We start from the raw sequence: 15,337 nt of genomic DNA, 5'->3' as shown, positions 1-15,337 counted from the left end.
CAAACACCATTTTTTATTTTAAAGATCTGAAAGTTTGACATACAGACTTATACTGTCTATTAAGCTAATTATAATATAGATTAAATTTATACACTTAAAAAGTAAATAATACTTTTTATTTGTGTTTTAAACTAGGAGACATTTTAAATATTTCCAACATTATAATTTATTTAAATAATACAATAATTACACCAAAAGAATTATATATCCATATTGTTCTAGCACCTACCCACAGCTAAAATGTTACTAAATAAATTATAACTTATATACACGATAATATAAAACGCTTAAAACATTTATAAAGATGCTACAATTCTTTTAAACGTCTACTTAAAAGCTTCATGGTAAATCATATGCTTCATGTGCAAAATCATCATGCTTAAATTCAACATACCACTACCACCATTAATTTACATTTAACTTAACTCAGGTTCATATTAAAAAGCAAGCATAGGCATACGTATCATTTTTGTAATAATAAAAATAAAGCACAGTGCACCGGATTTGCATTTTTAGCTTCATATTGCAACTAGACTGTTGTTTAAAAGTAAGTTGGAACAATACCAATAATTACAAGGCACGAAATGTTATTATTGACTTTTTTTTAAGTCCAATGAAACAAACTAACCCCATTAAATGCATATGGCCAACCTAAAAACATACCCTGCAAATAATACAGGTAACTAATATGCATACAGCTTAATAAATACAATTCCCAGCAAAAGGTACCAATATTAAATTTCTAAAATGCTCTGTATTATTAGGAGGCCAGTCTTCCCCTATTAGAATAATAATGTTTACTGTTTGTTGGTAAACTTGATTGGGGGGAAGGTGAATAATACTCCTTGAATATAAGCCTGATAAGAAAGATGTGAAACAAAATAATCAACGTCCCAATTCCAACCCAGAACATTACAGGAAGGCCTATGAAAAAAGAATTTGTATTTCAAGATTTTATTTTTAGATTCAAAGGGATAATAATTAAGTTTATGTTAAAACTAAAATGATGTATACAGTTTAGTAAAATAGTAGGATAATATTTGCATGATTTTGCATAGGGTTTTTATTAAAGCAGTTGAAGTAACTTTATTAGCCTAATAAATTGCTTACCATTAGATTGTCTTTTAGTAGCCATATGTTGTGCATGACCCAGTATACTGTTTAAATGGAGAGTGTGCTTTAATAAGGATAAGTGTTTCCTGGGAAATAAAGCATATGCTATAATTTTATATGATTAAAGTTCTAAACTTTTATACTAACTACAACTTAAATTAAGGTGCAAAATTAATTATTTAATATAAAATAAAGTTTATAAGTTGTATTTAATTTAGGTTTACATTTGATTAGTAAATGCACAAGCAACTGTTTTTCTACTACCTTCTTACACTAAGCATAAATGATAATAATAAAAACATTTACTAACTTATCATGCGAAATATAAAGGATCGGTGTAATAGGATCTGTTACAAATATATCCAGATCAACAGTATGATCTCGTACTTGTACTATTGTTCCTTGACACCCAGCTTCACATGCATACAAAGGCTCTTTTGATCCTTCTAAAACAGATAAAAAAATGGTACCCATTTAAAAGGTTAAATAAAAGTTGAAGGAAAAATATAAATATTAGACAAATTTTATTTTATACTTAATAAAGATAAAGCTATAACTGGATTTCCATTTCTATCAACTATAGAAACATCTAATGTGGAATTCTTGTACAGAAGTCTATGAAACGATATCTCGTTATGTAAAATATCAGGATCCATTTGCAAGCGAAGGTCTTCCTCAGTAAACTGTAATCCACCAAATGACAATACCATTGCTTGGAGCATTCCTTCTGCACCTTCACTAATCAAGTTTTTGCATCCACGTTTGCTAAACAATTATCGAAATATTTGATTTTGGGCTAATTAGTCAAGGAAATTATAAGTGGCATTAGACTAGTGTTCATTCTTAAAAAATTTTGGAGCTAACAGTAAACAAGGTTTAGAAAAGTAAATTGTGATGGTTACATTGTGCTATTAGAAAATTTTTGTTTTGCCAAACTGTTACTAACGGATTTTAATACATATTGTGAGAAGGATATTATTTACTTTAAAAGCAACCACCACAGATGTGCAAGCTCCATAACTTTATAGGCAGAGTTAACTGGACTCCATAAATTTCGGGCATGAACTGTTGAGTGATCTCGATAGCAAAAGTCTGGGGTCTGTAAAAATGTTGGTTTGTAAAGATAGCTGACCAACTTTTAAATCCATTTATTTTTTTAATACCTGTAAGCGTTTCATCAAATCTCTTCTTTCAGCTTCCGGTACATCTTTATCATGTAGTTTAGAATCCATTGCCGACAATATGTAATACAAGGTTGCATTAACCAACCTGAATGTAAAATATAAAATACCAATGAACACCTTGGTTGTACTAACTACATACTGCCTTTTTTAAACAACTGCAAAGTTAACATAAATACAAAAAACTACAATCCAAAGTTCACATTTACGTAATCGTTTTAACATACCTGGGTTCAGGAATTCCAGGTTCATCATAAGCTGTGGAAATTGAGAGGCCAGTATGTAGAATATCACTCCATGCCTCTCTATGTTCCTCAATCAGTTCGTCAATAGAAAGTTTCATGATTTCTTCGGTATATTTTCGAACCTGATCAGTTAGAATATCAACTGAGTGTTGGATTTTTGTTCGCTTGCTTACGACGCTTGAATGCATGATCACTAGTAAAATTAAAATAAAAAAATTAAAAGTTTGAAGTATATACAGCTTTTATATTTCAGTTTTTGTTTCAAGCCTATTTTTTCTTACCTGTCACCACATCAATATGAGATGGTAAATTTTTTACATGCAATATATTTGGAGTATTGCTTATACCAAACACAATGGGAATAAAACCATTTCCAGCTTCTACACTCCCACCATATAACCTTAAAAAAATGACAAATTTAAAAATATTAAACTTCATGTTTAAACTGATTTATTTTTATACACTTTACCTGAACTCATCTTGCTTTTTTGAACTTATTTCTTTAAAGTCCAAGAGTGCCCCGAAATTGAATTTATTTATTAAAATATCCTCGCCTTGATGTGTTGTATCACCCCCTTCTATCTTTGCTTCCAAATGTTGAAGAAAAACATTTGGTCGTGACCTCAAAAATATTTAAAAAAAAAATTTCATTTTAAAAATGCATTTTTAGTTTTTAGTATTGCAGAAATAAAGTAAAAATAGTGTTCCATGTTATATAAGATACAAATTATTTATTAAGTAATATACCTATGAGCTAGAACAGTGTGGTTTATAAATATACATCCTCCAGTAAAAGAACTTAGAGACAAACAGGTCAGTTTTTCCAGTATACCATGCCGAAAATTGATCACAACTGATTCATCTTTGCTTAGTGACTCAGATATATGATCAGGTTTTAACAATGTGTTAAATGGAAGTCTGCAACGTTAGAATAATACTTAAACAAATAAAGGTTGTTTATTTGATTCGTAAAATATTTAAAGAAAATAAGCATAGACAACTATTATAAAAAAGTGTACACACAAAAATTTATTTGCTACATTTGTTCTGTCCTGTGTGATAAAAATAACATACTCTGCAATTCTTGACGACGTTTTAGGTCTTTTGTTTATTTCAGTTGAGTCTTCATAAAACATAAACAGTCCTGGGTTGTCATATTTAACGATGGCACCTAATTTTCCATTCCCAACAAAGGGTAATTGTGGTTGTGCGCTGCCTTTACCTGCTTCAAATGGAAGGTGGTCTATAACTGCGTCAAATTCTCTAACAGGCTGTTCATATTGTAATATGTGCCTAAATAAATAAGTATGTTAAATGAAAGGCCGAATTTCGATTTTTTAAAGGTATATGATAAATTAGTAATCCTTGATATGGTACAATGGCATTTCAGTTACCTTGACTCAGTCTTGAATTGCCTTTGGCAGTTTAAGATATTATAGATTATAATTGCCCGATTATTTTAAGCTGCTGATTAGGTGTTCGCTCAGCAGAAGCTTACACCGTTTATAGCGCCCTACTTAGGTACTCTACAGCGTAAAAGAAGTGGGGATCACACCCAAGACCTTATTTAGTAAAGCCAAATGTTCTGACCACTACACCAAACTGCCGGTCACAACTTATATTTGTATTTTAATTGTTGTCACTTTGTATACCTTTTTCCACACTCTCCTGCATTGCTTGCATACGAAAAATTCACTCTTATTCTTGTGAACATGTAAGGAGCGAGATAATACAAGAGCATGCATATTAGTAAACACAAAAAAATGATTTTTCTTGACAAAATGTTGCTTAGTTTGTAGCCAAAGCCATATAGTCGTTGTGGAAAGTTGGCTTGCATGTTTATTTTACAATTTCATAACAAAAAAGTTGTATTTTGGCACTCTTTTAAAATAAACAGTTATTTATGTCATTCTGCTAAATGAAAAATAGAAAATTTTGTAAATAAAGATTCGTTTTCAGTTTTATTAAGAATAAAAAATTTTAAATAATCCTAAATAACAAAATACAAATAAAAATAAATCATAAAATGGTATTCTAAATAATTTAAGTTTAGACAAAAAAATTAAAAGTAATAAGCACAGTGCATTAACTTTTTTTCAAAAATAATTTTATTTTAAGTGCAGATACGTTGCCTATGTTTATTGGAACATAATAGTACAAAATGAATAAAATTTAGTCAAACATTGCCTAGTAATATTAAAGTATTGTACCAACGATAAAGAAATTGCAATTTTTGGTTTTATAAGATAGAATTAAATTATAACCTAGGCTTAATTTGATTGTATAGAATTTTAATTGGGGTAAAAATTTAATCGGAAAAATGCATATCAAAATGAGATGATATCTTTTTGACACTTTCATATACACTGATTAAGTTAGCATTTTTCTGATTGACTACAACATACAGTTCTTTTGTGTTCATTTTTTTTGCCGCCACCCAATACTCATTTTGAACTTTCATAATCACTTCTTCCTCAGTAAAGTTGTTCTGCTTGAAGTTCAGACTTACAGTACAAATAACATGCATTACCTCTGTAGGCATATCAAAAGTTAACTTGTCATTTTTAATACTATGACATGAGGATTCGGATGCAAGAGTTAGGTGGTCACAAAAGATATGCCTTAAATTTGGTTCGATGGGGTCCCTAACTGTTGGTGTATTCAAATTTGTGGAAATACGGGATGATAGGTTTGCTAGTTGGGGCCCAACAAAAGCATCAATTTGTTGTAATAATCCGATATTTTGTGTGTTGTCCAAAAAAGTACACAGGGTTAGGTTAAAAGCCTGGTAAACACAAACTTCCAATTTTTTGACGCTTCTGTTGGTTTGTGAACAGTTTAAAAAGGCATTGTTTTTGGAGTTAAAAGTTCTAAAAAATTCTAGGAAAAATCTGCCAAACCGTAGCTGCAGTGGTTGACATTCCCTGCTATTTGTAATGGCCTTGGACCTTTTGGAGAATGGAAGATCGAGTTTTAATTTTTCCCTAAGGAATTTCACAACAGTTTGGGTATCTTCAGAATTTAGATCACTTAAAATCAGGAAGTTGTCACTTAAAACTAACCCATGTTTTATATTCTTAAATCGATCCTGTACCCCGCATAAAAAAGATTGAAAAGCTAAAACAACAGATTTTTCTAATGTCGGATAAGAAATGCTACTCAGCCCAGTTAAAATGTCGCAAAAAAGTAAATCTTTCTGTTTCAAGTGCCTGTTAAGGAAAAATCTTAACTGTTCCTTTAATGTTTTTATATTAGATGTTTCTATAACATGCAAAAATGTGCCATTCAATAAACAGAAGCGCTTGTAAATATTAACTAATAATGTATGGTAAACCCCATCCCACAGCTTTTTTTCCTTCTCGTTTTTATCGTCATTCTCAACACCATTGGTAGGATTTGTAATACTCATTACAATCCAAAATTCTGGCTCTGCTTCATAAAAGAAATGTTGATGATATAAAGTTTGCAAGTTTTCACATGATTTATACACTGAAAATGTTTTCGAAAATTGAACAAGAGCCTCACATAGTCCCACGTTGTTAATCTTTTTGTATGGTTTTTCAGAATCAGGATAGTAATAAAGCAATCTTTTTTCCTCCTCTCCTTCCTTTGGTCCTAGTGTGGAGTTATACACCATAAAATATGACAATTCAGTTAAAACTGACTGCATTATGAACCCTAGTTGTTTAAATATATTAGTATTTACAGATTTAATGTATATCTATTTTTCATTCTAGGGAAACAAATGTCATATTAGTAATTGTTTGCTGCCAAACCAGTAATGCTTGCAATCAACTAATTTTAATTGCTTCAACTTAATTTATACACCAAGTTAGTATAGGAATTGTATCTCTATTAGCATTGCCTGCCGGTTGAAACAAGTAGTACTAAAATAAACGCGGAAAGGTTGGAGTGTACAAGAGAAGATTAGGATAAAGTTATAAAAATTCTGAACATTCCGCATTTTATAAACTTAGCGGATGATGCTAATAGAGCTTTTAGAAATCTGCCAATAAAACAATATACACAAAGAACACTCACACAATACTGCAATATGGCCATTGCCCATACACTAACAATATTTAGTTTAGGCAATATGGCTAATAATAATAGAGTCATTTGTCGCTAATCAGCTGGTTAAATATTGGCACTAATGTACAGATAAATAACTAAGTTATTAAAAAACTACCAATAAACAATACTAAAAACCTAAAGTTAAATATATAAGCAGAAAGTTTAACAGATTAACTGTGTAAACAGTTACGTAATAGTCATATTAGTCAGCTTCGCCTTCATACTATAAAAACAAGGCTAAATTTTACCTCCATTGTACACTATCAAGTCTTTTAATATATTCCACCGATATTCTATGGTGAAACTTTTCTTACAATCTAAGACTATATTGCTCTATTGTATTAGTAAGTTTTGATAAATGAAGTATAATATTTGTACACATATTGGTAAATATGATGTGGAAAAGGCTTAATTGACCAAACTAGATTAACAGAGCGGTTAAAGTTAACAGAAAGAAGAACGCAAGTTAAAAGACTTGTAACGTGGTGTTAAAGTAGCTCATATTATTAAATATCTCGTCAAGTAAATGAAGTGTTTTTCTAGTAATTTCAAAGTTGTAACGAACTAATTGAAAGTTTTGGTCTAAGTAGTCACATTTCTATACTGCTTATAATTTTTATTTAGCCTACAGCAAAGATCAATATGGTATATAATAACAAATCTTGTATTGGCAAACATTTGCAGTACTGTCACGAGTCACATTTATATGGGAATTTCCCGTTTTCAAATTTTGTGGGAAGATAAGCTTTTATAATTTTGTTTAATAATTTTAAGTTTTATTAAAGAGTATTTTTTATAAAATGGATGACTTATTTGATATCACTGACATGTCTCATGATGATTCAGTTGACGAAGAACAACTCACAGCAGCTCAAGTCCTTAAAAAATTAGAAGAGGTATTAAATATTTGACTTTTATTTAAAATAAGTTTATTTATCAATTTCCTTTTGCCAATAGGGTACGGTTAAAAAGTATTGATGTACACCATATATCAAAGTGATTAGGAAATATTGCAGCACCACATAAGGTTCCAGGTTCAATCCCCCCTACCCCCCAAGTTATTTTTTAACACCAAAATATAAAAAATATATATACAGATATATATATATACAAATTAATTATTTATTTTTTTGATTGATTCAGCAGAACCAGATTTTTCTCTTTTACAAAATCTTTACAATAAAAATAATGATTGTTCATTTTTTTGACAGGCTTGGGTAAATGAGAAACTAGCCCCAGATTTAATGGAATGTAAGTCAGAGATTGTGGAATGTATAATGGAACAAATGCAAGAAATGGAGGAGAATATTCAAAGAGCTAAAAAGGGAGATCTGAGGGTAATAAGTTAAAATTTACAGTCTTTAGAAATTTGTTTTATGTGATACTGTACAACAAACATGAATGTCGGTAAAAATGGAACCTAGAATCCTATGTTTTTTAAATACCTAATAATTATTGTGGCATAATCATTTACTATGCAAATTATAATTGTCAAACTTTACTTAAAAAAAGAAACCTTTTTTATTTTTTTTTAATTGTAGTAGGTAATTTAAATTTTAAATTGTGTTAATTTTTTAAGCACGCTCTCTTTTTAGTACATTTACTTTTTTTACCCTGTTTTAATATGAAAAAACACTTTTTATAATAAAAAAAACCTTTTCTTTTTTTAAAATACATATAGATCAGTCTGTGTCGGCTTGAACTTGATAGAATAAGATACATTGTAAGCAGTTATTTGAGATGCCGGTTAGAAAAAATAGAAAAGTTTGCTCACACTTTTCTTGAAAGAGAGAAAACCAGAGGAGACAATGACCCCCCTCGACTTTCACCCGAAGAATTTGCATTTGCTAAGGAGTAAGTGTATATTTATAGTTAAATTTTTTGATTTTTATTTAAAACTTGGTATTAAGGAATATTAACTTAGTGACATTAATTATTTTTCACAAATTAAAAAAAAAATTTAGATTAACTGCAAATGTTGCGACTCATTTTCAAATGGTGGCGCTAAAGAACATGCCAAGAAACTTACAGAAACTTGATGAATTAGAAAAAAAAGGTTTGTTTTAATTAAAAGTAGATGGTACATAAGATTTTACATTTTTATTTTTTTATATTCTGATCTTTTTTTAGAACAAATAAAATGCATATTTCATATATTAAAAGAGAATATTTAATACAAGTTTATTGGTTACCAGAAAATTTTTTTTATTTTTTAGCTCTTGCACCAGACCGTGATCATTACATCTTCCTTAAAGTAAATCGCCGTGAAGAAGGATTGATCATTGATGCAGAGACAGAGGATCGAGCTGCAGATCGTGTCGACCTGGAGGTAGATGCACAACATCTCATGAGATTTCGACCCATCGCCGATCTTGTGGAGACAGGAGCAGTTTCGTTGATTTGAGAAGAACACTAATAGAAAGTCAGTGTGTTAAGAATTTAGCAAGGTTTAGGGATATAACGATGAGATATTTGTATGCACTTAAACTGATCTTGCAATTAGGAAACTACCAAACACAGAGGTCGCTATGTTGCTTTGTATTACTTAGTACTAGTCGATTGCTCGCCTTAAGGACTGCATTTTAACTACTGTAATAAGGTCGCCACTTGAAACTAGTATTTGCTGGTGATAACAATTGTCGGCGCACCACAAACGAGAGTTATTTTAAATGTCTTTCAATTAAATACATATTTTTGTATATATATATATATATGAATATTATTATATGTATAGATAACACGGCGTAAGCGTTGAATGCTTAAATTACTTGTGACCAAGTATTTAAACAGTATTTGATTTTTTTGTGTACTACACAGTACTAAAAGAAAATGCAAATATGTTTGGACTAGTATATTTTTAGTGGCACTGTTAACCTATGTTAAATAAAACCTTTATATTTACGTTTCGGCTTTATTTATTTTATTACCGAAACCGACAGAAAGTGAAAAATATTTTTGAAATAACGTTGGTTTTAAACAAAAAACGTTTTGTGCATGTTGGTTCAGCCACCTGTTCACGAAAAATAATGTAATCAAATAGGATAAAAATTAAATAAAAAATTAACATCAAACCATATTTTTTTAATTATTGCTAGAAATTACGTTAAACACTCTTACAGAATGTATATATAAAGTGAACATAATAAAATGTTGTAAAATATAGAGAAACTAGCAAAATGAAGCAAAAAAGGAATATAAAACAGAAATTAATTAATTAATTTGTTTAGCAAAATTAAATTTATTTTTACTAAAAGTTTTTGCGATTCAACGTCGTTTAATTTCAAGCTATAAATATTTATTTAAAACTAATAAAATTTCTACCATGCTTTGCGTCATAACATGACAACAATCCGGTAATTTCGAAAAGCAAGCCCACCAGCATAATTTACTGCACAAATTGAACGAGTCAAGGAAATTACGCGGTAATATTTTGCTGTTTACAAATACTAATAACAACATAAAAGAAATTTTTAACTTGAGGTAAAGCGCATTTATGTATTATAAAATAAGATAATAATTAAGCTAGCAAATTTGATTATACAATTTATATTTAGATATCTAACTGTAGTCTAAATTGAGGGGTAATAATAGTTAAATCTTTTATCACTATTGGTTTTAGATTTTTTTTGTATGGTTATTTGAAGAAGGAAAATATGGATCAACGTCGGGTAAATATTTATGTTTAACTATCAACAATTGTATATTGTACAATATATAGAAAATGTCTATTGTACGATAACAAGTTATCCGGGGTAGCCTACTACATTTATCAAGTTCTTTTTTTCAGCCAAAAACAAACGTCGACCACATATGCCATAAATGTAATCAGTCTTTAAATGTAAAATACTTTAGAAAGTCTTATACAAATTTAAATTTTTATCTTAAAGTTGTATAATCAAGGTAATATTAAAGCAATGAATTTAGTGCACAAACATTTTTTAAATTGCATTTTTTGTATTTTTGCCTAAAATCGAAATTATCGACCGTATGAGTTTTTGCAATTAATGTTAAATAACTATTTGAGCCAAGCTTTTATTCAACTTGTAATCAACGTTAACTTGCTTGGGAATTCAAATCATAATTTTACAATTCTATACACTGCTGTAAATCCATATATCGATTTCCCGTCTTAAGAACTCTATATTTGTTTACCAGTTTGTATTATATTATAAGTCCAAATGTGTTGTAAATAGCAAGCTTAACCTGTAAACAAGGCTCGTTTTAATAGTTTAATGAATTAATTTTTGCGAAGTAAGGTAAGGTGAGTCAGTTAACTTTTTAAGAATAATAACATAGTCAACTGTTATTTAGAAAAAAATAAAACGTGTTTAAAGCTTAAGTTTTTTTTAATTAATGAATACAGATAAATAATTGTTTCACATTTTAAAACAAAGCAAAGAAATCGAATTAACACATATGTTTTTTATTTATTTTAGAACTTATCAACCGGTAAATCCGAAAGACCGCTGTCCATATTTGAAGTAACGCTTCCTGTTCTATCTGGCAAAGAAGCAAATCTTATTAATCAGGAATCAAACATGCAGTCAAACCTGGAAGTTTCTACCAAAAACACCGAAAGTAAAAAGTTTTTTTTTAGAAATAATGTTTTAAATATTGGCAATTCTTAGGCTAAGAGAATATTTAATTACGGATAAAGAATAGGATTTTATTATCGTTTGATATTGCAGACAGAGACAGAAGATGAAAAATAATATGTAGAACTCATTAATAAATTAGGGGATGGTCGTTTTATATTATTAAATTTATATTATTTATATAAGTTGTTATGTTGTAATTACGTTATTATTGGCAAGGGTAAAATAATGCAAACATTAATCCAAGTGAATAAATATAGACAAAAATCGTTAAAATAAGATTTATAGTTATTTTTAATACTTTAAAGTTGGTGTTTAACAAAAAATGCTACACAGTTTAAAGTTTGTAGTGGTTAGTAGTTAGTTGGTTTGTTGCAACAAATTAAATAATTTATATTTATTTAGAAGTTACTTTGACTAATAACCACTCAATCTTTATTGCCTTTTTTGCAATTTTATTTAAGGCAACCTTTATTTCTAGTCATTTAGTTGATTTAAGTCAACTTAAGTTTTTGTTGATAATTAAATCAGAAAATTAAGCTATAGTTCATTATAACCATTTTTTTAATTTTTATTGCAGGCAATAACGGCAATTCGAAAACTACTATCTTAGAATTACCTGGAGTTATTGTTTCTAGCAATTCGCTTAAAACGGATAAAGACGGAAACGCGGAAGATAGCGATTATCCGTATTCAACCCTAGCCTACTTGGACGTGAGTATTGATTCTTCAGACGAGCAAAATCCAGTAACAACTGTTGACGTCAGCTTTGATCAAGTTTCCAACGAGGCATATACAAATAAAATGGATAACGAGAATAATATAACTAAAGAAGAGGCAAGTATAAATGGAAATGAAACTGTAAACAAAGATCAACCGAAAGAAACATTGACTGCAAATGAAGAAACTAAAAAACAAGCTACTGAAGAAGAATTAAAATTACAAACTGCTGAAGAAAAAACACAAAAACCAACGACAGAAAATAAACCAAAAATACAAACCACAGATGAAGAGTTAAAAGAAGAAACTCCAGTAGAACAATCATGCACACAAAACGCTGAAGAAAAGCTATTAAAACTAACTGCAGAAAAAGAATTGCCCTCACAAACTACAGAAGATGAATTGACTTTACAGAACACAGAAAATGTTCCTCAAATACAATTGGCAGAAGAAGAACCACAAATACTAACTACTGAAAAAGAACCAGATTTGCAAACTACAGAAAACGAGTCAGATTCACAGACTACCGAAGAAGAGCCACAAATACAAAATACAAAAGGTAAATTGTCTCCACAAACTACAGAGGAAAACCCACTTCCACAAACTTCAGAAGTACTTGGGGTGCAAACTGCAGAAGAAGGACTACAAGCACAAACAACAGAAGAAGATTTGCATCCACAAACAACAAAAGAAGATTTGCATTTACAAACAACAGAAGAAGATTTTCACCCACAAACAACAAAGGAAGTTTTGCATTTACAAACAACAGAAGAAGGTTTAAATCAACAAACTACAGAAGAAGATTTGCATCCACAAAAAACAGATGAAGATTTTCATCCACAAACTACAGAAGAATATTTGCATCCAAAAACTACAGAAGAAAAACCAAGTTTACAAACCACCAAACATGAATTACAAGCAGAGACCTCACAAGAAGAACCACAAGTGCAAACAGCAAAACACGATACACAAAAACCAACTACAGAAGAAAAAGAACCACACGAACAAATTTCAGAGGAAGAGCTGCCAGTAAAATCTTTAGTTGCCAACACTATAATCTTAACTACTCCAAACATGACACGAAAACTAACTACAGACGAAAACATACAGGAAAACAATAAAAGTGATTCTGAAAAATCGACTGTAAAACCAAAGTTTAGTGCCGACATTAACGATGCCATCGACCTTGGGGGCGTGGTTAAAGCAAGTTGGCTTACAGAAGATTTGCAAGAAGAGCCGTCAAGGTCTAATAAAAATACCCAGTCTAATGATAACAATATAAAGAATAAACAGGAAGTTTGTAACGATACTGAAAAAGCAGATTCTACTTCTTTACCTTCAAATCCCGTAGAAAACGAGGTTGTAATTTTTCAAAAAAATGTTGCAGAGGATAATAAAGTCGAAAACGTTCAAACAACTAAAGTGGAAAATGAAAATACTGATACTACAACAAAGCCTAAAAAAATTGAGAATGAGGTTGTAATTTTTCAAAAAAATGTTGCAGAGGATAATAAAGACGAAAACGTCCAAACAAGTAAGGCGGAAAATGAAAATAATGATATTACAACAAAGCCTAAAAAAATTGAGAATGAGGTTGTAATTTTTCAAAAAAATGTTGCAAAGGATAATAAAGACGAAAGCGTCCAAACAAGTAAGGCGGAAAATGAAAATAATGATATTACAACAAAGCCTAAAAAAATTGAAAATGAGGTTGTAATTTTTCAAAAAAATGTCGCAGAGGATGATAAAGACGAAAACGTCCAAACAAGTAACGCGGAAAATGAAAATAATGATATTACAACAAAGCCTAAAAAAATTGAGAATGAGGTTGTAATTTTTCAAAAAAATGTTGCAGAGGATGATAAAGTCGAAAACGTTGAAGCAACTAAAAAAGAAAATGCGAATACTGATATTAAAACGGATCCCGAAAAAAATGAAAATGAGGTTGTTATTTTTCAAAAAAATGTTGGGGAAGGTTCAGATGAAAAAAAAGTGGAAGAAAAAAATACCCAAGATCAAGCATGTGAAAAATCAACATTAAATCTTGACAATGCTGCACTAATAAATAAAAACACAGAAGAAGGTAGCAAAGAAATATCAGTAACCGATAGTAAGTCAACTTCCCTGATTGTTCCAAAAAATACTACTCAAGAAAACACAACAGGAAATAAACAAGAAAAAACAAAAGAAGAAAAATATTCCAAAACTGATGATGACGTACAAAAGGAAACGGAAGAACAAAAAAGTAAAGAAAAAGAAGAGACTGAATGCAAGAAAGAATGTTCTGATTCTTCCAAACTTTTATCAAAAAGAACTTCTTTCCCTCCACCGCCCCCAGAATTGTTACAAAAAGAAAACACCCCGCATAAAACTACTAAAACCGATAACGTTGATTTTGATGACGTCACTTCCTTTCCTCCCCCTCCTTCAGATATGTTAGCTCCGGAATCACCCATCAAGGAACAAAATGCTTTTACCGAAGATCTTCCTCCTCCACCACCTGAGCTTCTTCGTCCGGATTCTCCGACCACAGAGCCTCCGGTAAATCAAATTTATAAAATTATTTTTTTAAATAAGTTGTCTTTTTTAGTTTAATGGTAAAACGATTTTTTATTGAAGTATCTAACTTTAAACTGTATTATAACTTTTCTTAGACAAGAAAGGCATCTGTTAACGCTAACGAAAGTTCTACAGAAAGTCACCCGCAAGTTGGCGCTTCACAAAACGTTAATTCAGCCAAAATCTCGACTAAACAAGTCGTTCCAAAAAGAAAAAAACTTGGATGTTGCGCAATACTTTAAATAACATACATTAGAGCACTAAAAAAAAATACAATTTTTTTTACAATTTTAATTTTAAAACATTACAATTTTCACAATTTCATTTTAGGATTGTAAATGTATTGTATTTGATTAATTTCTTTTTGTATTCGTGAAAGTCTAGTTTATTTTATGTTCGGATGATTGTCAAAACACAATAAATCATTATTGGCTTGTTATTTATTTTTAATTTGTAATGCGCTGGATTAGCATATTTAGCTGCTTAAAGTGATTTATGTATGTCGTAATATCTAATTTTTTATGTATGTCGTAATATCTAATTTTAGTTCAAGTAAGGAAGAACTTGACCTAGAAGTAAAATAATACAAAATTTGTATTATTTAAAACTATATTTCTTTAAATTTTTAATAATTTGAAGCTGTTTTGTATTCGTTGTTTTTAAGGATGGTTCTTCTTTTTAATACTGCTTTGATAACCTTCGTTTTATATTCACCTTTGTTTCTCTGTTTACGGTTGTTGACGATTAATTATTATCTCGTAACATTTAAAGGCAACTCCGGAAATTCAGTTACGGACGTGTTAATAAATCTTTATGGGCTACGCCTAGATTGCACCTGGTAAAATCGTAG

General features: G+C 30.0%; 4 protein-coding genes across 5 annotated transcripts; 2 read left to right on the top strand and 2 right to left on the bottom strand.

The window, feature by feature from the left end:
- Window positions 1–157: 157 nt before the first annotated feature.
- On the bottom strand, window positions 158–4,449 carry LOC145745208 (uncharacterized protein KIAA2013 homolog). Its single transcript, XM_082563213.1, has 12 exons — window positions 4,192–4,449; window positions 3,614–3,832; window positions 3,287–3,457; window positions 3,009–3,161; window positions 2,821–2,939; window positions 2,522–2,732; window positions 2,277–2,382; window positions 2,097–2,212; window positions 1,649–1,878; window positions 1,424–1,559; window positions 1,111–1,199; window positions 158–924 (listed from the first exon to the last, which is right to left on the bottom strand). The coding sequence occupies exons 1-12, from the start codon at window positions 4,374–4,376 to the stop codon at window positions 761–763; spliced, it is 1,899 nt and encodes a 632-aa protein (XP_082419339.1). The 5' UTR covers window positions 4,377–4,449; the 3' UTR covers window positions 158–760.
- Window positions 4,450–4,582: 133 nt separating this feature from the next.
- Window positions 4,583–6,254, bottom strand: LOC145745568 (vacuolar fusion protein CCZ1 homolog). Its single transcript, XM_082563682.1, has one exon. It carries the CDS (start codon window positions 6,207–6,209, stop codon window positions 4,848–4,850), a length of 1,362 nt encoding a protein of 453 aa, XP_082419808.1. The 5' UTR covers window positions 6,210–6,254; the 3' UTR covers window positions 4,583–4,847.
- Window positions 6,255–7,359: 1,105 nt separating this feature from the next.
- LOC145745604 (DNA replication complex GINS protein SLD5-like) lies at window positions 7,360–9,339 on the top strand. 2 transcript variants are annotated; one of them, XM_082563725.1, is made up of 6 exons: window positions 7,360–7,509; window positions 7,825–7,950; window positions 8,295–8,467; window positions 8,578–8,669; window positions 8,830–9,035; window positions 9,117–9,339. In XM_082563725.1, the coding sequence occupies exons 1-5, from the start codon at window positions 7,414–7,416 to the stop codon at window positions 9,015–9,017; spliced, it is 675 nt and encodes a 224-aa protein (XP_082419851.1). In that variant the 5' UTR covers window positions 7,360–7,413; the 3' UTR covers window positions 9,018–9,035; window positions 9,117–9,339. The 2 variants fall into 2 exon arrangements, with proteins under 2 accessions (XP_082419851.1, XP_082419850.1); XM_082563724.1 differs by having other exon boundaries at window positions 8,830–9,339.
- Window positions 9,340–10,014: 675 nt separating this feature from the next.
- LOC145745159 (uncharacterized) lies at window positions 10,015–15,276 on the top strand. The gene is made up of 5 exons (XM_082563159.1): window positions 10,015–10,093; window positions 10,233–10,281; window positions 11,050–11,191; window positions 11,789–14,469; window positions 14,583–15,276. The coding sequence occupies exons 2-5, from the start codon at window positions 10,267–10,269 to the stop codon at window positions 14,727–14,729; spliced, it is 2,985 nt and encodes a 994-aa protein (XP_082419285.1). The 5' UTR covers window positions 10,015–10,093; window positions 10,233–10,266; the 3' UTR covers window positions 14,730–15,276.
- Window positions 15,277–15,337: the final 61 nt, after the last annotated feature.

Source organism: Corella eumyota, chromosome 3 (assembly GCF_963082875.1).
Source record: "Corella eumyota chromosome 3, kaCorEumy4.1, whole genome shotgun sequence".
NCBI lineage: Eukaryota > Metazoa > Chordata > Ascidiacea > Phlebobranchia > Corellidae > Corella > Corella eumyota.
This window is presented reverse-complemented; position numbering and strand designations above follow the sequence as displayed.

Coding starts and splice junctions, on each gene's coding strand:
- LOC145745208 (XM_082563213.1), bottom strand. CDS start 4,376: ATGCAAGCCAACTTTCCACAACGACTATATGGCTTTGGCTACAAACTA. Junction 2,940..3,008: donor AAAAAGCAAGATGAGTTCAG/GTAAAGTGTATA, acceptor CATTTTTTTAAG/GTTATATGGTGGGAGTGTAG. Junction 1,879..2,096: donor CTGTGGTGGTTGCTTTTAAA/GTAAATAATATC, acceptor ATAATTGTTTAG/CAAACGTGGATGCAAAAACT.
- LOC145745604 (XM_082563725.1), top strand. CDS start 7,414: ATGGATGACTTATTTGATATCACTGACATGTCTCATGATGATTCAGTT. Junction 7,951..8,294: donor CTAAAAAGGGAGATCTGAGG/GTAATAAGTTAA, acceptor AAATACATATAG/ATCAGTCTGTGTCGGCTTGA. Junction 8,670..8,829: donor TGATGAATTAGAAAAAAAAG/GTTTGTTTTAAT, acceptor TTTATTTTTTAG/CTCTTGCACCAGACCGTGAT.
- LOC145745568 (XM_082563682.1), bottom strand. CDS start 6,209: ATGCAGTCAGTTTTAACTGAATTGTCATATTTTATGGTGTATAACTCC.
- LOC145745159 (XM_082563159.1), top strand. Junction 11,192..11,788: donor TTCTACCAAAAACACCGAAA/GTAAAAAGTTTT, acceptor TTTTTATTGCAG/GCAATAACGGCAATTCGAAA. Junction 14,470..14,582: donor CTCCGACCACAGAGCCTCCG/GTAAATCAAATT, acceptor AACTTTTCTTAG/ACAAGAAAGGCATCTGTTAA.